At 38.9% G+C, this 27300-nt stretch overlaps 1 protein-coding gene across 5 annotated transcripts; it reads left to right on the forward strand.

The window, feature by feature from the left end:
- Positions 1–470: 470 nt before the first annotated feature.
- LOC119478277 (ceramide transfer protein-like) lies at positions 471–27207 on the forward strand. 5 transcript variants are annotated; one of them, XM_037752902.1, is made up of 20 exons: positions 471–705; positions 2253–2395; positions 4826–4960; positions 14062–14178; positions 14332–14397; positions 18392–18499; positions 18683–18821; positions 19815–19907; positions 20289–20446; positions 20635–20727; positions 21467–21553; positions 21686–21778; positions 21979–22047; positions 22709–22804; positions 23725–23857; positions 23948–24018; positions 24103–24231; positions 24320–24449; positions 24776–24912; positions 25730–27207. In XM_037752902.1, the coding sequence occupies exons 2-19, from the start codon at positions 2285–2287 to the stop codon at positions 24901–24903; spliced, it is 1956 nt and encodes a 651-aa protein (XP_037608830.1). In that variant the 5' UTR covers positions 471–705; positions 2253–2284; the 3' UTR covers positions 24904–24912; positions 25730–27207. The 5 variants fall into 5 exon arrangements, with proteins under 5 accessions (XP_037608830.1, XP_037608831.1, XP_037608829.1 ...); XM_037752901.1 differs by having other exon boundaries at positions 472–715; XM_037752903.1 differs by lacking the exon at positions 14332–14397 and having other exon boundaries at positions 471–715.
- Positions 27208–27300: the final 93 nt, after the last annotated feature.

A 27300-nucleotide genomic window follows, 5' to 3' on the forward strand; every position in this document is an offset into this window, starting at 1 on the left:
ACGTGAAATATTGCCAAATAGGTGCGTTTGCTTTTCACTTCGACAACAAATCCTCTGCCTCTTGCTCCTGATACTCTGAGATTACGGACCAGATGCATTCATGGTCAGTATGTAGTGTCTGTCGTCTATCGATTAATAGAATGCCGCTGATGCGCCAAAATGAACAAAATGGGTCAATTATTTTTACTTATTGCTTAAAGGCTACATGCCTCTGTTTTTTGTAATGTTCAAATGTTTTTAATAAGACTTGTTGTTGTTGTTTTTTTTACCGTGGTATCGAATTTGGTATCGAGTATCGTGGAAATTCACTGGTATTGGTATCGACTACTAGATTTCTGGTACTGTGACATCCCTACTCTCGGACGGGAGCCGGCTCATATCGTTCACTTAAAAGAGCCGGCTCAAAGAACCTACTCGTTCGTGACTAACACATCACTAGCACCACACAAGCTGGGACACGCGCTCACCGCTCGAGCTTCACCCAGCGAGGAAGAAGCTCCAGACGTCAGTTGAAACATGGCGCTGACGAGGAGAGCTGTCATCACCATCAGTCCACAGGAGGAAACAACAACCACTACCACCTCCACCACCTCCACAGCTTCTCTCTGAAACTCAGCGACGGGATTACCTGTTTACTACTGAAGCTTACTGGAGCACATTTACCTGCATTTCATCCTTTTGTCTGCCACCTCTCGAGGACTCAACGTAAGCTAACGTAAGCTAACTATTACCTGGTGAAAGGTGTGCTAACCTGTTAAGCTAACCAATGCTAATTTGAGAGGAGCTATCTAGCTAGTTATTGATCCAAGTCAGCTATTTGTGTTAACTCCTTGTGTCTGTAATAACACAACATGATTCAGTGAACTGTTGCTGCTTATCTGCTTGTCACTCAGGTGCTGTCAGTTCACACCTGAGCTGAGTTTTTGTTTTTATATACTACAGTGTTATGTTTTTATATACATTACACTGTAAAATATATAAAAACATAACACTGTAGATATTTTTTTTATACTACAGTGTTATGTTTTTATATACTCTACAGTGTTATGTTTTTATATACTACAGTTATGTTTTTATATACATTACACTGTAAAATATATAAAAACATAACACTGTAGAGTCTACAGTGTTGTGTTTTTATATATTCTACAGTGTTATGTTTTTATATATTTTACAGTGTAATGTATATAAAAACATAACACTAGTATATAAAAACATAACACTGTAGAGTCTACAGTGTTATGTTTTTATATATTCTACAGTGTTATGTTTTTATATACTACAGTGTTATGTTTTTATATACATTACACTGTAAAATATATAAAAACATAACACTGTAGAGTCTACAGTGTTGTGTTTTTATATATTCTACAGTGTTATGTTTTTATATACTACAGTGTTATGTTTTTATATACATTACGCTGTAAAATATATAAAAACATAACACTGTAGAGTCTACAGTGTTATTTTTTTTATACTACAGTGTTGTGTTTTTATATATTCTACAGTGTTATGTTTTTATATACTACAGTGTTATGTTTTTATATACATAACACTGTAAAATATATAAAAACATAACACTGTAGAGTCTACAGTGTTGTGTTTTTATATATTCTACAGTGTTATGTTTTTATATACTACAGTGTTATGTTTTTATATACATTACACTGTAAAATATATAAAAACATAACACTGTAGAGTCTACAGTGTTATTTTTTTTATACTACAGTGTTATGTTTTTATATACTCTACAGTGTTATGTTTTTATATACTACAGTGTTATGTTTTTATATACATTACACTGTAAAATATATAAAAACATAACACTGTAGATATTTTTTTTATACTACAGTGTTATGTTTTTATATACTCTACAGTGTTATGTTTTTATATACTACAGTGTTATGTTTTTATATACATTACACTGTAAAATATATAAAAACATAACACTGTAGATATTTTTTTTATACTACAGTGTTATGTTTTTATATACTCTACAGTGTTATGTTTTTATATACTACAGTGTTATGTTTTTATATACATTACACTGTAAAATATATAAAAACATAACACTGTAGAGTCTACAGTGTTATTTTTTTTATACTACAGTGTTATGTTTTTATATATTCTACAGTGTTATGTGTTTTTATACTACAGTGTTATGTTTTTATATACTACAGTGTTATGTTTTTATATACTCTACAGTGTTATGTTTTTTTTATACTTAAGTGTTGTGTTTTTTTATACTACAGTGTTAAAGTGCCAAAAATAACGTTGAGGAAACATGTCAGACAACCAGAGCTGGAACTCCTCCGGTTCCGAGGAAGATGTGGAGCCCAGAGATGAGTCTGGACATCTTATTGGTATCGTGGACTTGAGTGGAGTCCTCAGTAAGGTAAGTCACCTTTTTAATAAACTGGAATTTCCTCACAAGCTAGCTTGGTCAATGTCACTGCCAAAAAGGGCATGGCAGGGAGGTGTTTGTCTGTCTACGTATCAGGGTGAAATGAGGATAGTGTGGGAATGGTTTATTATGACAAATCATGGCATGTCTATTTTGAGATTAGGGTTTCAAAAAACACCTCAAACACCACCTGTTCATCAAGGCCTCTGATCTCAGCTGACTCTTCATACATATCACTCTTTTAATTGCTTAGCTATAGTTTCTCCTCTGTGTTATTTATTAGTATGATTTTGTGTGCCCCCTTTGTAAAACGTCCTTGGGTTTCTGAAAGGAGCTATATAAGTCCAATTTATTATTATTATTATTATTATTATTATTATCCCGCATCCTATGCTGCACAGGAATATAACACCGGTAATCCCCACTGAATCAAAAGGAAAGTCGCCTATTGAAACTGATCATAGGGGTATTCAATGCAGCAGCCAGCAACATTAGCTCATACATCCCTCTAAGATAGATTTACTGTAGGTTTATACACGTGACATTGTATATTAATTTTAAACATGTAGTTTGCACTAGCTCTGCACTGCCAAGCTAGTGCACACTACAATGTCACTGCCAAGAAGGGCATGTCAGGGAGGTGTCTGTCTGTTTTCGTATCAGGGTGAAATGAGGGTAATGTGGGAATGGTTTATGACAAATCATGGCATGTCTATTTTGAGAATACGGTTAGCCAGCATCCTATGCCATCCATCAACATTTCCACTTTGCTGCACAGGAATATAAAACCGGTAATCCCCACTGAAGCAAAAGGAAAGCCCCCTATTGAAACTGATCAGAGGGGTATGCAATGCAGCAGCTATCTACATTAGCTCATAGATCCCTCTAAGATAGATTTACTGTGATAATGGGTGGGTTTATACATATGACATTGTATATTAATATGCACTAGCTCTGCACAAGATCACAGTTGGCTATGGCAATGTTTGCACACTGCTCTTACCTCTATAAATACAGCTATTATTTTTGCCAAGTCTACATTGTGCAGACATTAACGTTTCCCTATCAAAAAGGGTAAAAGTCTGCTTATCTTTGCAGGCCTCCTGCATATTCCTATGCCATGTCTAATATGATAACAGTGTGGGTACAGCAAATGCTGTTAGTGTTTATGGGCAAATATCCAGCGATACTGTAAATATTGATTTGACAACAGTATGCAAGGTGCAGGGGAACCTTTGCTGGGCTGCTGGTACAAGTAAACTATGCTTGTTTAAGTGCATGCACTGTGTAAATAGGCTGTTTTTCTTTAGTAAACAGACACTTTAAGTCTCCTGCTAGACAGAGTCTTAGTAACCTATTTGGCCATATGCTTCTGCTTACTTGTGCAAGACTTTGTTTTTGCCAAATTGACCACCGTTTTAAGGACTTAAGCTGCTCGCAAGCTAATGTGGTATTGATGTCACTGTACGCTAGTTGCCTCTAAACAGATTGCATGCTGACCCGCTAACCAAGCATATTGTGAGATTAAGCAGATCGGCATCCAGAAAAGCTCACCTCTTCAATCATACTAAGCCCTGTACACGTCACGAGTCTCGTGAGGATTAATGAGTCCATAAAATCCCACATATGTACTGGTTGTCCCAGAAGTGCAAACATACACATACGTCTTTATGTTTGTAATGTACACTGAGTTACCAGTAAAACTACTCTTAAACATTTAACAAGAGTCATTTTAATAAAAACCTAGTTGTTGATTAAACTCTGTGTTGAATGTTTAAACTGTAGTTTGTGGTTTTGTTGTACTAGACTGTTGGGTGTTAAATGTTTTTTATGTAAATAAGGCAGACAATACGAGCTGGACACCTTTCAGTACAACACCACCACAAAGTCAAGCCTGTAAACCATATGAATTCAACATACAAAGAACCAGAGTAGTAGTGTCAACAACAGCTGACTTTAAGTAAGGTGGCATTTATTGAATATAGGGCTGGGTGATATGGAAAAAAATTAAATATCACTATTTTTGAACAAATACCTTGATATCGATATTGTGACGATATTGTAGGGTTGACTATTGGTGCTTTTTTGAAGATTTTTGATAAATAATCATCAGTAATGTGGATATAATGATTAAGTGGATAAAGGCTAATAATAGAACAGCTAGAAAAATCTGTTAAGTTCAGAAAATGATATCTCTTTACTGTTATTCAGCCTTGAAAACCAAGAAAACGTAACATTTATGCCATATTAAGATATCCAAAATCTAAGACAATATCTAATCTCATATCACAATATTGATATATTGCCCAGCCCTAATTGAACAGATATCCTATTCCATTACATTGTAGAGCTGTTTTTTTCTTTTAATTTTTATTGTCTTTCAGCATACAAAGATATTGACTAAAGTGCTTTATTTTTCAGTGGACAAATTACATCCATGGATGGCAGGACCGTTGGGTGGTCCTAAAGAACAACACACTGAGCTACTACAAGTCTCAGGATGAGACGGAGTACGGCTGTCGGGGTTCCCTCTGCCTTAGCAAAGCTGTTATTACTGTGAGTACTATTGAGTTTCTCTACTACAAAGCACTTCCCTTTTCTGTTAACTGCGCTTCAATATGTCACAATCCTTTAACTGCAAGCATTAGAGCATATTTGACGACAGCTCTGTGTTCTTGCAGCTGTTCTTTTGTGCAATATTGGCCCTTTCAAAATGTCTTACAACAATGAACGCTGTTGTTTGTGTAAGAAGGCCACATTTGTGAAGAGAGAAGAACCATCACTCTTGCTATTAAGCCTCCAAATTTACTCTGGCACACATCCACTGCTATTCAAGACATGAGAGGATACTCTGTGGATGTTTATTTACATTGCAAATGTAGCCACACACACTACCCTTGTTTGTCCCTTCACCTAGAGCTTCAGCTGATTTGCTGTAGATATGTGTTCCTCTAGTTTGACCTTCCCTTCAGAAAAAGGCCAAATAACAGCCAGGCGGTGTGGTGTGAAGGCATTTTGGTTGCATGCCCGTGGTAACCACATTGGATATATTTAGTACATATCCACTACAACAAATGTTTATGAATGGAATAGAAATGACTGACCGATGAAACATGAGGGTTAGAAATAAGCACCATCCACCAGCCAAATGCTGGTAAAAGTGGCTGCTAGATTTGCATCACTCACCAGCTGAAAAAACAATGGTAATCTATTGTGTGGCTGCTAGATTTTGAAATCAACCAGCCACAGTGGCAGGTGGGCAAAAAAGTTAATTTCAAAGATTCACGATTCAAGAACTTTATTGTCATTATGCAAGCATAACGAAATTGCGTTTGCCCTCAAATGGTGCATTGTATTAAAAATAAAAAGATTACACTCATATATATATATACAAGGAATAAATAAGGCATGAATGAAATAAAAGATTGGTACTAAATATCAACAATAAAAAGTGTAGAATCATGAGCAAAATAGAGCAACATGTGTATAATAAAATAACGCTAAAATACAACTAGCAAGTGTGCAAACATCAGCACACTTGCTAGTTGTGTTTTAGCATTATTTTATAATACTGATATAATCAACCCTGGTCTTGACCTTCCCCTTATATTTGGATGACTAGCTGTAATATGAAGTGGCTAATCGGTGTAGTCTGAATCAGTTATTTTGCTATTTGGAGTTGACATATCTTTGTAAACCTTTCAATAATCAGATCAGCAATTTGGGGAAATACGATTAAATTATTACAAGAATAACTATTGCTATCAGCTGATGAACTCCCTGGTTAATCTGTCTTTATTGTCAGTGCCAATGCCTACACAGATGATTTTTATCTGCCGGAATGATGCATGGGTAGCTTGAGGTGATCAAAAGGAAGATGAAGGCTGGTAGGAGAATTGTGCAATCAGCTCTGTCTGTTTTTGCAAGAAAGACTGACTCTTGTATGGCAAATACACCAATGTATAAAATTCACTGAATTTTGCTTTTTCCCACATTGCTTTTTTCAAATCTCAAATAAGTTTTAGTTGTGTTGTTGCATATTGCATTTGGTTTGGATTGCTTGTAAAAAGAACTGCAAGAGCAAAAACTCAGTTTGAATGCTTCACCAGTTGTTGCAGTGCTGTTTTAACCTTGTAATATAAGATGCTGCTTCAATTTTACCTGATCAAAGTAAAAGTTTTTCAGTTTCCATGTTATTAACACAAAGCCATGTTTTTCTAACGCTGTTATATACCATCCAAATCAACATGATGGGATGAGTTGATCACATGAGAAGCACATGAGGAGAAATCTAAAGAGCAAGATAAACTTTTCTGTTTTCTGCTTCCCATGGGCGTTCTCCCCACCTCTCTTTCTCCCTGAGCCTCTCACATAGTTTTGAGACGTTTGGTGAATGATATATTAGATGTGATTCAGATGTTAGCCATCCACCATATGGTTCTATTAAATTCATGAAGGAAAGACTCTAGCTCTTTCCTGGATCCAAGTGCAAGCCTGAGGCTTGACTCACTGTTGACAGTTCTAATCAGATGATGAACTTTACTCTAGTTTCTCAAACTTGTTCTTCAACAGCAGGTGATGTCCTATTTTTTTTTTTTACAAAGAACTCCTGATTATGTCCCAAGTTCTGCTTGAGGATAACTGGCCTGTCAGGTGACTGTACTAGTTTCAAAACAACATGCTATGTGGTAACACTTTACTGAAAACTTCATCATGAGATGCCCAATCACTCTGACCTGGAAAAAGTCATTCATTCATCTTCTCAAGACTTGACTACAGTAACTCCGTACTTTCTAGCATCCAAAAATCCCTCTCTCGCCTCCAACTAGTTCAGAATGCAGCAGCAAGGCTTCTCAATGGTTTTAACAGACGACATCCCATCACCCCAATCCTGCCTTCTCTCCATTGGCTCCCTCTTTGTTTTAGAATTGATTCTAAGGTTTTCACACTGGATGCATGAGCAGTGTGTGACAGCTACCTCGCCGAACCGCTGCGTCTCTCACGCGTACGGTGTCCACATTGCTGCTGCTGTCGGTACAGAAAAAATAGGCGAGACCTTGAATCGGTAGAAGAGGTGCAGGCGTTCACACTGTTTCCAGCTCAGTCATTGACTGAAGCTCCGTCTGCGTCTCTCTCCAAACAGTAACAAGGAAAATGAATAAGTTACTGTTCCCTTAAAGCAGGCTTTGCTATTAACTCTATTTGTTCAGCTTCATCTATTCCCAGCTTATGTAAATATTAATCTCCATGCGGTGCTCTACTGTAGTCATTTCTCATTCCAGTGGAAATATGCCTCAAAAGTCTGGGGCATAAATAACAAAGAGTTATACAGTAGCTGGTGATGGTCATGCACAGACAGTTATTGCCTTTTTTGAACACATTTTTTCTTTCTTTTTCGTCAGTATTTCTCTCTTTGATTTTTCTCTCTTGTCATTTCTCCTCATGGCTCTCACATTAGCTCTCAGACACAGATGCAACATGGTTTAGTATGTTCTCAGACATAAGGCTTGTTATATGTCCAGGTGTTTGTACTCCAATCTGCATCTCCATGCATTGTATCAGCTTGGTATAGAGTTGACCATCTTTGCATTTACACCATACTAAGTGTTAACAGGTTGTAGGCTTCATATTTGGCCCAGAGTTCTGAGGTCAGAGATTTTTGATACTATGGGAATAGAAAATATTATAATTCTGAATCATAAGATTAACTGCAACTATTGGTAATATTATTTATCACTTAATTTTCTAATTGTTTTCTCGATTAATCCATCCAGTGTGTAAAGGAATATTTCGATTAGATCCTGATGGGCAGGTTGGCATCTTGCATTGCAGCTTCTTCCATCAGTGTATGGATGTCTGTGTGAATGGGTGAATGCTGACATGTAGTTTAAAGCACTTTGAGTGGTCGGAAGACTAGAAAAGCGGTATATTAATGCAAGTCCATTCACCAAGTCCATTTAATCGTTAGTATTGAATAGTGAAAAGTGCCTGGTCATATTTCCTTGAGCCCAAGGTGCTGTTTTCAGATGGCTTGTTTTGTCCGATCAACAGCTCAAGGATGTTCAATTCACTATAACATATGGCACAGAAAAGCATTACATTTTCATATTTGAGAAGCTGCTGCCAGCAAATGTTAAAAATCAATTATTCGATTATTTTGATAATCGAATAATTGATTAATTGCCAATAAATTTTCTGTCTAACGATTCATAGATTAATGGACTTATCGTTGCATCTCTAGTGTGCTTTCAGTGTGTATATATGTATTTAGTTCAGAGGGAAGTCTGTGGTTTAAGTTGCACAATGAGTCATTCACAGATATCAGTTAGGACACTAAAGTTCCTTCATTGCAGAACAACCAGACCAAATGCTCAGAAGCATTTCTCAAAACTCCTGCAGCTTGTTGCTGGTAACCCTTTCTTCTCCTGTGTTGTGTTTTTCATGGTTGGTCTCTTCCAATCTAGTGTCTGGTTTCCATCATTCCCAGCATACCCAACAAGAGCATTGTTAATAGGTGGGAAACACAATAAATCAGCCACAAAAGCAATTAAAATGCAATGAAATAGACCTACACTTTAAACTACTGCCTCAAATTTCATCAGACTGGAAACAACATGTGTTTGACACAGTCTCAACCAGAAGGGAGGATTCATTGCAGAGCTGCTGGATTGGATTGCATTATACACGGTTCATTTCTTTGTGTCTACCACCTGTCTACACAATAGTATAGGTAGGTCATAATCGCCCTCTTTGTGTGTTCACATCCACCTCCGTTACTAGGGAACTTGATGACACTTACTGAATTAGATGACATTCAGTGTTAAAGTTCAACCAACATATCTGGTGTGCACAGAGAACGAATGTTACAGACACTAGCATTAGCATTAGCAAGTTACAGTTAAAATAACACAAGTTATTACAATAAATACAGTAGAGCTGCAACGATTAATTGATTAGTTATCAACTATTAAATTAATCACCAAATATTTTGATAAACTATTAATCGGTTTGAGTAATGTTTTAAGAAAAAATAGTCCAGAATTCTCAGATTGCAGCTTCTTAAATGTGAATATTTTCTGGTTTCTTTACTCCTCTATGACAGTAAACTGAATATCTTTTGATTTGTGGGCAAAACAAGACATTTGAGGACACTGATCGACATTCTTTGCCATTTTCCGACATTTTATAGACCAACAACAACTAATCGATTAATCGAGAAAATAATCAACAATGAAAATAATCGTTAGTAGCTGCTCTAAAATACAGTTGTAGCATTTGCTGGTGTTAACCATTTATCTCCCTATGTTCTGTACATTCAATGGCAAACAAGGAAAACAATCAAACTCTGTGTTGACAGTTAACTTGAACATGGACTATCTTCAAGGCGGTGGCACTGGATGCAATGATCTGGCTTCCTCTTCTCCATATCCGTCATAAAGAGATAGGGAAACAAAGGCTTGAGGTCAAGTGGAAGTTGAATAGATCGTTCCGAATGACGTTAGGCTTCTCGTGGAAATTGCAAAGTCTTCAGCCAGAAAATGAGACTCTTCCTCACAGCATGTAACTTCCTCTATTTTGGGGGTCATGAGGAGGGTTAAGACCCACATACCCGTGTGTGAATGTGGTTCTCCCCCTTGTTTATTTAACCTTCCCCTTCCTTTTTCTTTCACTCTGACCACTTGGTGAGTCAGTGTTTCCTGCAGTGGGGCCACTCGGATCCCGTTTTTGAGTATACAGAAAGATGTTCCTGGCACCAGGCCTTAGTAGTAAAGATGAAGGAACAATATACTATATTTGTCTGAATCTCCTCTGCAGAGAGCATAATTCTAAAGTTTAAATTTGTACAAATGAGTAATGAAATCCAACCGGGTGTGCTGGGTGCAGCTTTGTAGGGTTCCGTAGTGTTTGCATTGGTTTCAATCCCTCTGTTGTTTTAGGTATTGGAAAATCACAATCTTTTTTTAAATGGGAGCTCCCATCCATTCAGTTGTGGAAACTGTGACTGCAAACACGTACACCAGCTCAAAACAGGTTGGAAGGGAGAGGACAGAAGGGCAGTCTTTTTGAAGCTGAGTAGGAAGTTTGTGTTTGAAGAAAATAGAGACAGAATGAAGCTGTTTTGTCTCATTGTTTTGATTTTGGCATTCATATTACTTCTACTAGGGGTGGGAATCACCAGAGACCCCACAATACGTTATTATCATGATACGTGCAGTGTGAACATTGTTGTCTACAAAATGCATCTCATCATGGTTACATGGATAGTTTAAAAATTTATTGTGAAGTAACATTGTGGGAAAGATTTCAAGGCGTAATATAGACTTAATGCCTTTTTGATTTATCCCTTATTTGATTTTGTCCTTTTAACTCACGAGATAATCAAAATATTGATTTGGAGCCAAAGTGCTTTGCTGCAGTCGCATCTAAAATATCCATCCATCCATTTTTTTTTTTTATACTTGCTTGTCTGGCTTGTTGGAGGGTATCCCAGCATGCACTGGGCAACAGAAAGTCTCCTTCATATTGACTTTTTTCTGCATTGCCCTGCGTGTTAAGTTGTTCATTAATCAACCTACACACATATGCACATGTACACAGACACACAAACCAAACACTCCATACAGCTTTTTTCGTCTGCTTGCCTTTCACATAGGGTCGAGGCTGAGATCAACGACAGCATGTCATGTCATCTTGTGATGTGCAAGGCTGCTAAAATGACCTTCACTTGATGGATTATTGTTTACTGTATCCTTGGATCCCAGTAACCTTCTCCGACCCAGTGCAGGCTTTCATTCCTCAACCAGTCAGTATACCCATGACCCCGTAGTCCTGAGGTGAATCCATTTTCTCACTTTCCTAGCAACCAAATCCCATCTACCAACCAAACACTGCAGCGTTCTCTGTAATTTCACATGGTTTTAGTGTAGTATAATCACACAAAGCTGGGGAAATGCATGTGCTATGGCTGTCAAAATCTTTTGTCTTCCTTATAACACATACACGGTTAAGGAAGCATCACACTTGTTTCCTTCCTCTTCTTGTGCTACCTATCTGGTGTTGATCTTATGCACAACATGCTGCTGGTAACTTTCAAATGAGCATCTGGTTTGGCAAGCTTTCAGCATCCAGCCTCATATTGTGCATTATTGACACTGAGCATCTGGTCTTGGCCTCGGTGCCGTCCAGGTGTCGGGCTACGCAGCCAAGTCGCACTCCTCCAATGAAACCTCTATAAAGATCCCATAGTGGCCCATTTATTACTCTGCCAACCCACTGAAGCAATACAATCTGCAGTAATGGTTTGGGCTCAGGCTGTCTCTGCGCACAAGCATTCTCTGGGTGATATTAGACTGCAAGCTTGCAGTTGTTAATGATCAAATGTGCCTGTTTTATTACAGCTTGTCTCAGAGAATATAACAGTTTTAAGCAGTGCTAATCTTGTATAGATTAAATAGAGTTGGTAGACAGGATTAATCAATAAAGTATAATTATATTTAACCTCACAATACAATATTGATTCACTAACTCAAATAATCAATAAATGCACTAATTGAACAAACAATTTTAATTATTTTTCTCTGAAAGTGCTGATCAGTGAAATGAGTGGCTGTAGTCGTTCTTGAAGCATTGCAGACTCTTGGCCCTCCGTAGTAAACGATTCCACTTATTGTGCATATACTCTAAGACCGGGATCCCAGATGTGTTTATTGCATCGTGGCCAACACAGGAATGCAGTGGTCTCTTCTCTGATGTGGTTTCTCTTTTGCTTACATTTTAACTGCAGTCTCTGGCATTTCTGCTCAATTCAGTCTTTTCCAGTTCTTTGTCCTTCTTAAGCTGTGTCCTCAGCTACACTCCAACAAGCCAGACTCTCACTCACACTGTACTGCATATCAGCCTGTTCTTTCACTGTGATTAGACCTTTAGATTGGGCTGTCGCAGTAACTGCAATATTGCAATACCGCACTATTGCAGGGGATGGCAAGTAAACGCTGCAACCACTAGGTTCACGTTTTTTCTTTTTTTTAATCTTTGCAATGGGAGCACCGGGTATTTACATTATGCTACAAATGCCAGCACCGTGATGAGGCGCTGAGCGTCTATTCTGCGCTGCACGTTTGGTATTTTTTTTCTGGTTGCTGAGAGTTGGCTTTTTACCCAGCCGTCCAATCACAATGGAGGAGGAGCGAGACAAATACAACAAAGACCAACCGTCACATCCTACATGTACAAAAGCTGAACAACAACAACAACAATAGAGGAGATCTTAATACACATAGACCGGTGGGTCCGTCCTTTCTCCCTATGTACTTTAGCCTTCCCTTCATCCAGAGCAAGTACTCTACCTCGTGCTGACATTTTAACTTCTGCGGATGTCCCGTATCATAGCAACCAGACACAACCAAAGCATCTCAGCTGAAAAAAACGCTCCGCCTCTTAGCCCTCTGGATTTAACAATAAACAAGTATTAAATTAGTTTTAAAACCGTCATCTTTGTCCTTTAAAAAGCAATTATATACCTAATAATAGCCTAACAATAAAGCTTATTTATATAGCACTAAAATCAGGATGAATTAAGTAATTTGAAAAAAACGCGACAGAGCTGACTTAAGAGTGATTTAGCATTTGGACTCACTGTAAAGGTGTGCTTTCAGAAGGCCTGATGCATTTGGTAAATACTAAACAGGTAAATACCATTGCTGTCACCACCATTACCTCCACCTCCACCCTCCCCCACACACCAACACAAACACAGTCCCTGGTTGCTGTGTGTCCATGCCAGCGCAGCAGTTTCTCAGCGCTGACGGTACACTGGAGGGCTATTAGGAATACGCACCATCCTGCAAGTTGCCTTAAAAGGCCAGTTATCTGCCACTTCTCCTAAGGGATGCTGTCTGAAAATGGAGTCCGCCGTGCCTCTGGTACACTCCTCTTTGTCTTCTATCTCTGTGAGATCTATAGATATAGGCCATTCTACTCCCATCACTGTGACTGTGGTAGATTGCCATGTTTCTAGTTGTTACAGCCATCTCAGGAACAGATTGTCGCCCACGATGTAACACGCTGGAGAGAGATGAGCGGTTTGCTATTTCAGTGTCATTTTAATAGCTATTTACATGGATCGCCACCTCTCACATATGCCTCTCTCTGCGGGAAACAGATTTGCTTTTCCTCTTGCTATGAAAAGAACATGACAGCAAGCTAAGAAATGTATGACCCCATCATCAAAGCTTTCAAGCCAGCTGGGTTCCCATAACTGGCCTCCAGTATCCTCCAGTATCTGATCCTCGCTCTGCTTCTATCAGATGTCGAGAGAGGATTTAATAATAAGTAGGGATGTCACAAGAATTTATTCTTTGGTACCAAGTCGATGCCAAAATTCTGAAAACGTACTAGTTTTTCCACTGCAGGTACCGTAAGTATCGTCAGGGCTCAAGACTAACGGCGTCCCATCATCCCGGGTACAATAGCAAATGTGTTTGGGACGCAGTAAACTCACTATCGATACCATCTAGGGGACAAACCCTATTTTTTCCCTGATAATGCGACATTGTGAACAACAAATCCATGTATCGATATTTAAAGGATCAATAGCAGTATATTTTCAATGCACACTGACTAAACCTTTTGTCCTGTGTCCTTTTTTTCTTTTTCAGCCTCATGAGTTTGACGAGTGTCGGCTGGACATCAGTGTAAACGACAGCGTGTGGTACCTAAGAGCACAAGACCCCGAGCACAGACACCAGTGGATTGACTCCATTGAGCTGCACAGGGTAAGTCATGCGCACTCTTTAACACAGCAGACAACAATCAAAAGAAACCAAATCCTTGTCACATTTGCAACAATTGAGTATCATGTAATACAAGGTTGGATTTGTGAATGCGTGTGTGTTTATTGTTTGCATGTATGTGTGTGTTTCTATCAGAGTATCAGAGAGGGGAGGAGAGAGAGGGGAGGAATCCAGGGAACAATATTCATCCCTCCACCACTGGTGCGTTTGTTGGCAAGTCTGTAGGACTTAGTGAGCACTTCACTCACTCATCTTTACCACAGTGCTCTGTAGTAGCAAGTGTGTGTTTGTGCTTATTTAGTCCATATAAGAAGCGTGTATGCTGTGTGAATAGGTTTATCCCAGATGGTTCACTATTGGTGCATGTAAATACTTTTAACAGAGGTCATGCTTAGCTGAAAGTTATCTCAACCTTGGACTAACATTTGGCTCAGGGTTAAGATAATCTCTTTTCATACACAGACATTTAACACACAGGTAACTCTGAGAAGGGAACACACAGTCACAGATGACATTGTTTCAAATAATTTCATCCCTGTACTACGAATCCATTTCAACATACCCCTTTTCGTTATCTGGGTCAACTAACCCTAACAACCACGAATTGTGGTGTGTACTGTGACACTTCCTGCCTTCTTTTAGCTGCGTCCCAGACCCCAGAGGTGTGAAACAGACTTGATAACAGGAAATAATAAATTAATATAAAAACATAATACAAAGTGGTAAGCGGACTTACTCGCTTAACTTGCTCTGGAGCAGGTTAGGTATTCAGTGTAAGTTATCATACACCTGTAAGAAGTGAACCACCGTCGTAGGACTGAAAACCCTGAAGGGTTAACCCTGAAGTTACCTCGCTAATCCCAAATCCTGCTTCATAATACAGGCCTCTAGAGGAGGGTTGGTTAGTCCTGGACCAAAGTCAGAGCGTTCTCGCTTTGTTGTTTACCTAAAATATCAGTACAATGTGAATTTACATAGGGCTGAAATACAAGTTCAACCTGAAAGTGCTATGTGAAAAGCCTTGTAGTGCAGGGAGAACAAAAGTAGAGGCCATTGTATTCGGTCAGTGTGAAGGACAAAGGAAGCAGGTTGCAATCCCTACGGTTGACTACGGAGTAGAAGACAATGGAGGCAGGGAAGACCTACAAAGTGTTTATGGTCATATATACAAGGCAACCAACCATCAAATATGTAAATTATGTTTTGCATTGTTGAGGAAAAGAATCCCATGTGACATCTGGTAATCGAGTGTTTAAGATGTTTATTCATCTAACTCTGAAGAAAAATGATTGCACAACATCAACAAAGTTTTTTTTTATACTGATTTGTATGTTTTGAAAGTCTTAATCTAAAGCAGACATAATCCAGAGTGAAGCAATAGTTGTGAGTCTGTCTGGCATCGATGAGGAAAGTCACCACACCTTCTGCCTGTCTGCCCAAAACACATGCTCGCTCACTCGTGGTGCTTGGTTTGGGAAATCCCCCCTCTTCCCTCCTCACTCACTCATCCCTTCACCGGGGAGCCACCGTGACTCATGCACACACCGACCGTCCCACCCACTATGAGTCACTGCTGAAAGCGCTTCTTCCTAGAAGGCCCCGCTTCCCTCTCAAACCCACATTACTCACAGCACTCAGTAGCCCAGCGTCTCCACGGATACACAACACACCACAGTTAACACTTCAGCCCTCTTACAGTTTGAGACAGTGAAACATCCAAATATGAAAACAAGACTTGTTTCTAGGATACGGTCTTTATTAAAGTAAGCTGTGCTTGTTGTATATTTTAAATGTGCAGTGACAGCCTGTGGCATAAATTCCAGTAATGTGAGGTCATCTTTTTGTAGGGCTGTCAAAGTTAAAGCGATAATAACGCGTTAATGCAAAATCGTTTCAACGCCACTAATTTCTTTAACACAACTTGCGATTTTTTTTTAGGTTGTAGCGGGCTCAGTTTTAAAGCTAGAATGAAGATAGTGGTATCATATGAAGCTAAAAAACCTAAAGAATCCATTGGTACCAACCATGTCATACTAGCTTGTCACGAAGGACGCTAAATATCGTTTAACCGTATGCTAAATTTTGGTGAGGAAAAACTGGCATGGCCATTTTTAAAGGCATCCTTTGACCTCTGACCTCCAGATATGGGAATGTAAATGGGTTCTATGGGTACCCACGAGTCTCCCCTTTACAGACATGCCCACTTTATGATAATCACATGCAGTTTGGGGCAAGTCATAGTCAAGTCAGCACACTGACACACTGACAGTTGTTGTTGCCTGTTGGGCTGCAGTTTGTTATGATTTGAGCATATTTTTTTAATGCTAAATGTAGTACCTGTGAGGGTTTCTGGACAATATCTGTCATTGTTTTGTGTTGTTAATTGATTTCCAATAATAAATATATACATACATTTGAATAAAACAAGTATATTTTCCTCTTCTCGTGTTGATAAGAGTATTAAATACTTGACAAATCTCCCTTTAAGGTAGATTTTGAACAGATACAAAATGTGCGATTAATTGCTATTAATTATGGACAATCATGCAATTAATTATGATTAAATATTTTAATCAATATTGCCCTATTTTTATGGCAATTAAATTATTTTATTTTGTGATTTGGATACGTCTGTTTCTGCTCTTGGCAGCTTTTTATCAGCACCAGGCTTTATGTCTCCTATTCAGTCAGTAGTGTGTTTGCATTTACTCCTTTTTCATTTGTATTTTGGGATTTTATCAAACAGTATTGCTTCAACAAAACCTCTGCCTGCTTTGATTTTTTTCCTCATCAAACAGATTAAGCAGCCCTCATGCAAACTGTTAGATAGTGCAATCTGTGCTGAGGGAGTCAGTAGGGTAGCAGTATGTTGGCTAAAGGGCAGCAGCACAGACTGAAATCCATGCAAACGCAGGCTGAGTTACTCCTGGCCGTTGACCGACAGTTACCCCAAGCTCTTACAAATGCCAGTCACGTTAGTTGACATTTCACGCTCTCTGGTGGTTGAAATGGGAAGTGTCTCTTAAAGGGAAACACATCTCTGTTTCTGCTTTCCACCAGTATCTGTCTGTGTTGGTGAACCATCTATTTTGAGTGCCAGGCTGTTATGTAAGAGGAGAGGGGGAACCAGTCAGGTTTACAGGAAGCCAGTTGACGTTTCATTTGTGTTGCCATGGTCACTGAATCTGTGTCATGTCGTGCTGCTGTTAAGATCACTGTATCCTCAACATTTAATAGTTTAAATTTCAGAGTTCAACCTTGCGTACATATTTGGATGTAACACCAAATCATTTAAAAAAAATAATTCAAAGTACTTGCTGAATGTAGTACTTCAAGGGAAGAGAACATCTTTTTCAATTTAGAATCAGGTTTATTTTGCCAAGTATATACATACATACATGGAATTTAATTCAGTTTTTTAAGCCGCTCTCTCGATGTACTTACACAGAAAAGAAATAACAGAATAAAAGAATACAATAATACAAATAAAATAAATATAAAATGCCTATATACAAGTCAAGTGTTTGGTACAAGTGCATGTGCATTCAAACTATAAATTATAATCAAAAAATGTGCATTGAAGACTGTAGATTATAATCTAAAAATGTGCATTAAATACTGTAAATTATAATCTAAAATGTGCATTAAAGACTGCAAAATATAATCTAAAAATGTGCATTAAAGACTGTAAATTATAATCTTAAAATGTGCATTAAAGACTAAATTATAATCTAAAAATGTGCATTAAACACTAAATTATAATCTAAAAATGTGCATTAAAGACTGTAAATTATAATCTAAAAATGTGCATTCAAAATGTAAATTATAATCTAAAAATGTGTATTAAAGACTGTAAATTATAATCTAAAAATGTGCATTAAAGACTTTAAGAATTATAGTCTTTAACGGTAGCAGCAGATATTTAATGTTAAAGAGTTATTGACAGTGTATGGCTGATTAAGTGTTCATCAGAGTTATAATTAAATACTGGTGTGATGTTTAAAACACCAGAATAGGTGGGACACAACTCACAATTGCTGAATTATGGCAGTTTTTTTTTTTAGTCTAGCTCTTTTTCTCATGCATCATGTCTTTTGTTTTGATAACATTTTTGGTTTAAATTATTAATAATAATGTATTTTATTAAGTTAGACTACTTTGTGACAACATCACTAACTTGTCGGTCTCTTCGTAGGCTGATTCTGGATATGGCTCAGAGTCCAGTCTGCGGAGACACGGCTCCATGCTGTCTCTCACATCGGCCACGAGCGGCTTCTCTGCCACCTCCACATCCTCCTTCAAGGTGAGTTTTCTGGTTAATGTTTACACTGGCTGATGAATTCACTGGCTTCAATTTTATATCTGCACTCATGAGGGATTTTCTGGTATTTGTAGGCACACACACACACACACACACACACATGGAAATGGTCCATGGAAATGTAAACAAAGGCCTAACCTCTCTGTTGCTTTATTGTTTCTTCAGAAGGGTCACAGCCTGAGAGAGAAGCTGGCAGAGATGGAGACCTTCAGAGATATCTTGTGCCGGCAGGTGGACACGCTTCAGAAATACTTTGATGGCTGTTCAGACGCCGTGTCGAAGGATGAGCTGCAGAGGGATAAAAGTAAGACCCGCAGACACCTACACTCCTTTAAACAATTATTTCATTTCTCTGTAGGGGATCTGAATTACTTGCTACACCTTTTCTGTCCAAGAACGTCACAACATCCGGTTGAAAGGTCGACCGCCAACTTGACACAGAGAAATCGAGCAGCAGAGCCACTGTGAAATCCATTTATCTTTGTTTACTTTAGTCAGTGAGGCTTTTAGTGCTAAATTACCGCAACTTCATCATTGTCATCACGGCACGCAGGTTTTGGTTGCTTAGTAACGGCAGGAGCGCAACCTCCCAAGCACCTTGGATAAACGGCTAGCGTTTTCTACGCGTTTTAGACACGGCATTTGAACAAACCCATATACATTAATCGTGACAGCTCTAATAGTAAACTAAATATGTTTTTCTTTTGATAAAACAATTTGAAGACGGCACATTTTTCACTATTTTTTGGCATGTTATAGACATAGATAAATTAACAGATACTGAAAATAATTGTTAGTTGAAGCCTAGTTTATTTTGGCATTAGGTCTAGCAATGTGTGGACATAATAGAATGGTACACAAAGGTTATTGTAATATTTGGAGATTAGAGGAAACTTGTCCTGAACTTTGCCTGGAATGTGTCAGTGTGTTGTGACTCAGACAGCAGTCATTCTGCGAGCCCCCTCATCCTCACCCCATCCTGGCTGGCTGAACATTTGCCCATGGCAGCCTGCGCTGGGCGCCTGTGGATGACCACAGTGAATGAAGCCCTGCTTTTGTTCTCCTCACCTCCCTCTCTCCGCTCCTCGCTCTCTCTCCCTCTCCATTCTAAAGATGAAACCAGACCATTGTCATGTTGCACAGCAGAGTTCTGTCAGTCTGATGGTGCGCTGCTGTGCTGTAGCTGCAGTTGTGAATAGGCCAAAAGGCCTTACCCTGCCCTGGTTGACTTTTTAAGTAAGGTTCCTACGAGAAAAGGCCACCTTTCCTCTCTGAAACTTTATTTCTCTTTTTTCAGTCGTGGAGGATGATGAAGATGACTTCCCCAACACCCGGACAGACGGAGAGTTTCTGCACCAAAACAACAACAACAACGGCAGCAAAGAAAAATGTAAGTAATGCAGAATTCTTACATTAAATATTCACAACTATGAAGCTTAAAGTTTAGAAAAAGCATTAGACAGTATTTATTGAGACAAAAATACAAAAATCTCTCAACTGAATTAACCATAACCATGTTCTGACTTTGGCTAAAAGAACTATGTCTTCAAATCTTTATGTAGGACCCCGTTGTCATAGTAAGAAGGTGATACAATAGAACAGTAATAGAACAGCTAGAACAGTCATGCCATATCACGATATCCAAAATCTAAGACTATGTCTTATCTCATATCACGATATCAATATGATATATTGCCCAACCCTTGTACAGATTTGGTGTTTGTTACAAGCAGAGTTTGTTTAAATCTAATCATGCTCCTCTCATGTGCAGTGTTCCAGTCCTTGAGTCCCAAGGGAATCAATGGCATAGACTTTAAGGGTGAGGCCATCACATTCAAGGCCACCACCGCTGGGATCTTGGCCACTCTGTCCCACTGTATCGACCTCATGGTGAAGAGAGAGGACAGCTGGCAAAAGAGAGTGGATAAGGTGTGTAACATTCGGATCTAATTAGCTTGGCTTCATCTACATGCTGGAAGAGAAAGCCTGTATTATTTACATTTTTATTTGTCAGGCAATAGTGATTGTCTTTCTTTGTTTATCTACAGTAGAGAAGCAGTTATTGTAGAGAAAGTTACTGTAGTATTTGTTTAATGATTCAGTATTTTTGTGTCTAGGAGATGGAGAAGCGGCGAAGAATAGAGGAGGGCTATAAATCCGCCCTCAATGAGTTGAAGAAAAAGTCTCACTTTGGAGGTCCAGATTATGAGGTGAAGTATAAAATTCATCCATAAGGGCCTGTGTCCATATAGCATCTTCTGAGGAGTGTTTCATCGGAAAAGCCTACCGAACACTTTTTTTCATGTACATAAAACATATCACCACTCCAACCACCGTTGTATGATAGACTAGCATCACCCTTTTGCTTTTTATTATCTATTTGAGACACTATTTGTTGGACATTGATTTTTCACCATGAGCACCAACCGGAGGAAGAAGTAATTAACTTAATGCTACATTAACAAGCGAACAAACTGTACAGCTAATGGTGATAAAAGCACAACACACACCATCAGCCGATCTGATCCCACAAATGGGTTTTCTGGTCTTCTGTTATGATAATGTCTGTCTGACGTATCATAAAGCTCTGGATAGACTGACACGGACAAAACAAGCTTCTCCTCCATTTTCTTGGTAACTTTGGTGACGATTCCCCCCGAAGGCGAAGGCGACGTCACCAGTGCTTTGTCTGAAAAAGTTCAGAGGTTTTCAACTAGATGTGCTCCGAGAGGCTGCACAATAAAGGCGGAGCGCTTCGAAAAAAGACGCTGGGTGCAGCGCCTTTTCTCTAGGTGGCCGCAGACGCTCTCTCCTCATTGGGAACAATTTAAAAAAGATGCTGGTGCTCAGAAAAAAACGCGATATGGACACAGGCCTTAATGCAGCATGAATTTTGGGTTGTGTAAGAAGAACTTTTCAAGTAACGTTCCCTCTCCCCTTTATTGGCAGGAGGGTCCAAACAGCCTCATTAATGAGGACGAGTTTTTCGATGCTGTTGAAGCTGCTCTCGACAGACAGGACAAAATAGAAGAACAGGTAAGCAAAAGATCAGATCCAGTAGTTACTTAAAGAATGATAAGTGCTAAGGTGACTTTAAATAAAAGCAACTTTAATCGTAGTGTATTAAAAAATGGTGAAATATAATTATTTTTGCTTGTTTGTGTCCAGTGTCACACTGAGAAGTCGAGGATACAGAGATCCAGCCCGGTCCCTCCTGGAGACGTCTATTCCAGCACCGGCACACACAGATTCTCTGACAAGGTTAATAATAATAACCCTTCAAAACTGTTCACACCTACGAGCTGCTTTCATCATTCCAACTGTTCCTCCTCCATTTCTTCATGTTCCTCATTTCACACTTCTGTCATTGTTTCATCTCACATCCTTTTGTGTAACTTTGTGGCTTCCTCTCTTTCATTTGTTTTTGTCCGTCACTTCCTCGATTCTCATCTTCCCTGTAGCCTCATAGTCAGTCCTCCCCTGTTGTGATAGTCAGCGCCCCTCACGATGTCCACAGATTCAGCACAGAGGTAACAGGCTCAGCCAGTCACCCCTCCTCTGTGTTTCACCTGTCTAGACTAAACATCATGTTTGCATAACTGTTGAATCCCCAGTAACTGCGTAAGCTTAGACTGTATTCACACCAGATCCAGCGGTGCGGTGAAAACTGAAGTAGTCCTCCCATTCATTTTGAATGGCGATAGGGTGTTTTGCTGTGTGGCCGCGGTGGCCTGCGGCATAAAAGTAGTCGCAGTCAGTGGACCATTAAAGTGACTCTCCCACACAGAATTGCCACAACGCCTGATCTGGTGTGATTTCTGCCTTAATCATGGTACTAACTGTAGCAGCATGAACTATGAGCTCCCTTTATATCTGTGTGATATACTAATTGTTGATGTTTAAAGACAATGCACTACCAGGTCTGTTGTGTAACATAAAAGTTCAAATACAGGTCTGATTGGTGCATCAAAGCTTTGTGTCCTCCGGTGTTAATTCTGGCCTCTGATTTAGTTTAGTTAGTTTTAGTCACAGTTTGATTTTTGTTAGTTTTAGTCCACAAAAAGCAGACCGTATATAGAATCATTAGGTGCAGCTTCTAAGGGCGGTGTTTGCTTATATCTGAGGGCCTTTTCAAGTTGTCATTATATAATCGATCTCCCATCCTCTTTCTGTCCCTGGTCTTGTGTTCAGGTGGAGGAGATGGTGCAGAATCACATGACCTACTCCCTGCAGGATGTTGGTGGAGACGCCAACTGGCAGCTGGTTGTAGAAGAGGGAGAGATGAAGGTATGAGGAAGATTTTTAGGTTTCTGTAAATCAACTGTAACTGTAAATCACATGGTAGAGTATATTTATATGTATTATGTTCGCTGAGTCATACACTAAATTAGGAAATTATATTTAATAAGTCTTAAGTATGTCCTTAAAATAACATTTATCTGGAATTGATTATTGGACCACTACGGCAGCGTATTGCTGCCACACCAGAAAAAAAAATAAACAGATAAGTATCATGTTATAACATGAAAAGTTTATTGTTATAACAAGATGTTTTCACATTATTATGACATACAAATTTATCACGTTATTATAAGAAACTTTTTTTGTTTTAACAATATAATATTCTTGTTATATCATGAAACTTAAATGTGATAACTTATTGTTTTAACATAAAATGTTTGACCTTTTAATGCGTTTTCTACACACCTTTTCCTCATTCAAAAACAAGTTTCACGTTATAACAATATGCTAAGTTATCACATTATAACGTGACATATTTTAAAACAACAACAATATACAATATACAATATATGTTATCACGTTAAAACTTGAAACATTTTGTTATAACAATAAATTATCAGGTTTTAAGATGAAAAGTTTCACGATATAACAAGATAAATAGTATATTGTTATAGCAAGAAAGCGTTCTTGTTATAAAATGTTAAGTTTGTATGTTGTAATTCCATGAAAATATGTTGTTATAACATGAAAAACATCTTGTTATAACAATAAAGTGTTCACGTTATAACGTGATACTGATCCGTTTCTTTTTTCCTGGTGTGGCAGCAAAACGCTGCCGTAGACAGTGTTTTCTTAAACCCAAATCAAATCCTACTACATGTACACACACATTAGAAAATGGGATTATAAAATGATTTTGTTTAACTTTCTTGTGTGTGTGTGTTTGTGTGTGTGTGTGTGTGCAGGTGTACAGGAGAGAGGTGGAAGAAAACGGGATTGTTCTGGATCCGCTGAAGGCCACTCATTCAGTAAAGGGGGTGACGGGTCACGAGGTCTGCCACTACTTTTGGGACACAGCCTACCGCAACGACTGGGAGAGTACGTCCTTTAAATCAATGCCACTTTAAAACTATTTATTATGATTGAGGAAGCTTTATTTAATACTCCCATGTTCTCTGCCTCTTTTAGCCACCATTGAAAACTTCAATCTCGTGGAGACGTTGTCGGACAACGCAGTAATTGTTTATCAAACGCACAAGGTAAGAGCCACAAGATCACAAACAGAATCACCACACCTGATCGCCAGTTGAATCTGAAATGATAAAAGATAATCTGCGTTGCAGCGGGTGTGGCCGGCGTCTCAGAGGGACGTGCTGTACCTGTCGGCCATGAGGAAGATCTTGGCTAACAATGAGAACGACCCCGACACCTGGCTGGTCTGCAATTTCTCCGTGGATCACGACGAGGCACAGGTGAGCCATCAAGTCCGTTCAGACGCCGTTGTGAGTGAGAATCATGCTGCTGCTACTTTTCTTAATTCTCCGTCCTGTCGTCACACAGCCATCCAACAAGTGTGTCCGAGCCAAAATCAACATCGGCATGATCTGTCAGACCCTGGTCAGCCCGCCAGAGGGAGATAAGGAGATCAGCAGAGACAACATCCTGTGTAAAATCACCTACGTCGCCAATGGTGGGTATCCATCTGTTCTTTTGGCTTCAGTTGATGTTAAAGATCAGGGTATCTACAGGTTATATAGATTTAAAAACATTGAGTTCCTTCAAAAAATGCATTTGAAAGTATAAAATTTACAAAAGTCTTAGATATATTCTCTTGTCTTTCTTTGACTCTTTATTTTTAACCAACCATTTCAACCATTTTCTTTAAAATTGATAGGATATTATGTTGATTTTGTATGGGCAAACTATGAAAAAAAAGCCATTTTGACACATTACGATGCGCTCGTTGGTTGAAACCTTTTTGCTCAGTAAAGTTTGGACTCCTGTGTGTGTATACAGTGAATCCAGGAGGCTGGGCTCCTGCCTCCGTGCTCAGGGCCGTGGCTAAGAGGGAGTACCCCAAGTTCCTCAAGCGCTTCACCTCCTACGTCCAGGAAAAAACTGCTGGCAAACCCATCTTATTCTGAGGCTCACAGGTAACACAGGAGCTCACTAACCCGGTTTTACGTGTTCACCAGGGCTGTCAATCGATTAACATATTTAATCGCGATTAATCGCAAAGTTTTTATCTGTTCAAAATGCACCTTAAAGGGAGATATGTCAAGCATTTAATACTCTATTCAACATGGGAGTGGGCAAATATACTTGCTTTATGCAAATGTATGTATATATGTATTATTGGAAATCAATTAACAACACAAAAACTTGAAGAAACTTGACAAATATTGATCCAGAAACCCTCACAGGTACTGCATTTAGCATAAAACATATGCTCCAATCATAACATGGCAAACTGCAGCCCAACAGGCAACAACAGCTGTCAGTGTGTCAGTGTGCTGACTTGACTATGACTTGCCCCAAACTGCATGTGATTATCATAAAGTGGGCATGTCTGTAAAGGGGAGACTCATGGGTACCCATAGAACCCATTTACATTCATATATCTGGAGGTCAGAGGTCAAGGGACCCCTTTGAAAATGGCCATGCCAGATTTTCCTCGCCAAAATTTAGCGTAAGTTTGGAGCGTTACATAACCTCCTTCCCGACAAGCTAGTATGACATGGTTGGTACCAATGGATTCCTTAGGTTTTCTAGTTTCATATGATATATGATGATGATATCTTCACTCTAGCTTTAAAACTAATAGCGTTAAAGAAAATAGTGGCGTTAAAACGAAACTTGTTATTATCACATTAAATTTGAAAGCCCTCGTTTTCAGCCGTCACCTATGCATCTTTATTCAGCATATACCCCCCTGTAAAATGATAATATGAAGCTTCTCCATCTTTCCAGTGTTGACACATGAGGACAGAACTGCACATGAGGCTTTGAGGACACACTGTCTTCAGACTGACTGCTGCTCTGCTGCCGTGACCAGACAAGTTTTCTCCCTTCCAGTTCTTAGCTACAAGTTAGTCCCAGTAGAGGGGAGGACGGGTCATAATGGTGCCCTCTGGTGGCCACATTCAAACATTTGTGAGACAACCCTTGACCCTAGTTAATTGGCAGTGATGTCATAATTTATCATTTCAAGAGAAATCACCACTTGTTTAATTGATAAAACACTAAATTGCTGTTATTCAAAAGGAGATTAATTTGAGCGTCAATAGAAATAGAGTCTACAGATATGAATACAGCCAGCAGGGGGCCCAGTCGACCTTCCCTCCCCATGAAAGCAGCTCCTAATGTCCCAGCTGAGGCCATACTTCATGCTCATGTAGAAGACTGACTCGTCATGTCTCTTTTCTTACATATATATTAATATATAAATGTATGTACGTCCTATAAGGAGTTTGTAAAAAAGAAACAAACAGATCTTTGCTAATAGACTGAACTATTTTATTCTTGCCATTTATAGTTCATATTTCTTTTCTTTTTTTCATAATTAGTAATTTCCCAGCTTTCTTTTTAAGCTGCTAACTTTTGCTAGTAAAACATCGATTAAGTCCAGAGGGCTGTCATCAACACGTGACCCCTATGATATAAGACTTGACCTCTCTGACTCCGTCGCCTCTCATGAAAACACCTCTCGTCGGTGCTGACGGAGGGACGAGCCGAGAGGAGTTTGTCATATATTTAATGTACAAAACAGAGTTCCTGTACATTGTTTGCTTGGCTTTATATTAGTTTCATTGTAAAAAAAAAAATGTCGTAGTGTCATAGCACATATTTTGAATGTTAAATTGTAAATAGCGTCACTAACATTTCTCTGAACGTCGGATAGATTTCGTGACTTGAGTCGAGCCCAAATGCCTTAGTGTTACAGCTGAATCTAGTTTCAGATGGGATGCTGTTAGTGCACCTATGAAATCACTAGTGAAGTGCCTCATGGCTGCGTCCCCCTTATTAATATCTCCTCTAGGAGAAAACAAAAATATTTACTGAATGAAGCAGGTGACACTTAATTTGGATTTCCCACAGATGGCTGGCAGGATATTTTTTACAAGTTCTAGTATTATGAAGATACATTTCAATTTAATTTCAGTATAAGCATCGCCGCCTCAACATTTCAGTCAGTGTTTCTGGTGTTTGGTACATGTGCTTCAGTACGTACCGGCAGTTAAAGTACTGAAGCCGTTCCGTTAATACAGTCAAGCTATTTTTCTGTCTAAAAGTGCATAGCTGCAAAGTCCAGAGTTTAGCGTCTATAGAGAGGCGAAGTCCCTCCCCTTCCGGTGGACCCTTGTTTTGGAAAAAATATGAACAATAGTCATCGGAGAGAGATAAATATTTTTTTGATCCTGTTTGAATTGCGCTACGAATCACACATATGATGTTTGTCAATTTAAAAGATAACTTTGCAAGTCAAGAAAGTCTCAGTTTTGTCGTAGTATCATTGAGTTTTGTGTGACTCCTGGTCTTTT

The sequence above is a fragment of the Sebastes umbrosus genome, chromosome 19, assembly GCF_015220745.1.
Source record: "Sebastes umbrosus isolate fSebUmb1 chromosome 19, fSebUmb1.pri, whole genome shotgun sequence".
Lineage (NCBI taxonomy): Eukaryota > Metazoa > Chordata > Actinopteri > Perciformes > Sebastidae > Sebastes > Sebastes umbrosus.

Coding starts and splice junctions, on each gene's coding strand:
- LOC119478277 (XM_037752902.1), top strand. CDS start 2,285: ATGTCAGACAACCAGAGCTGGAACTCCTCCGGTTCCGAGGAAGATGTG. Junction 4,961..14,061: donor TTAGCAAAGCTGTTATTACT/GTGAGTACTATT, acceptor TTTCTTTTTCAG/CCTCATGAGTTTGACGAGTG. Junction 24,019..24,102: donor TTGTTTATCAAACGCACAAG/GTAAGAGCCACA, acceptor TCTGCGTTGCAG/CGGGTGTGGCCGGCGTCTCA.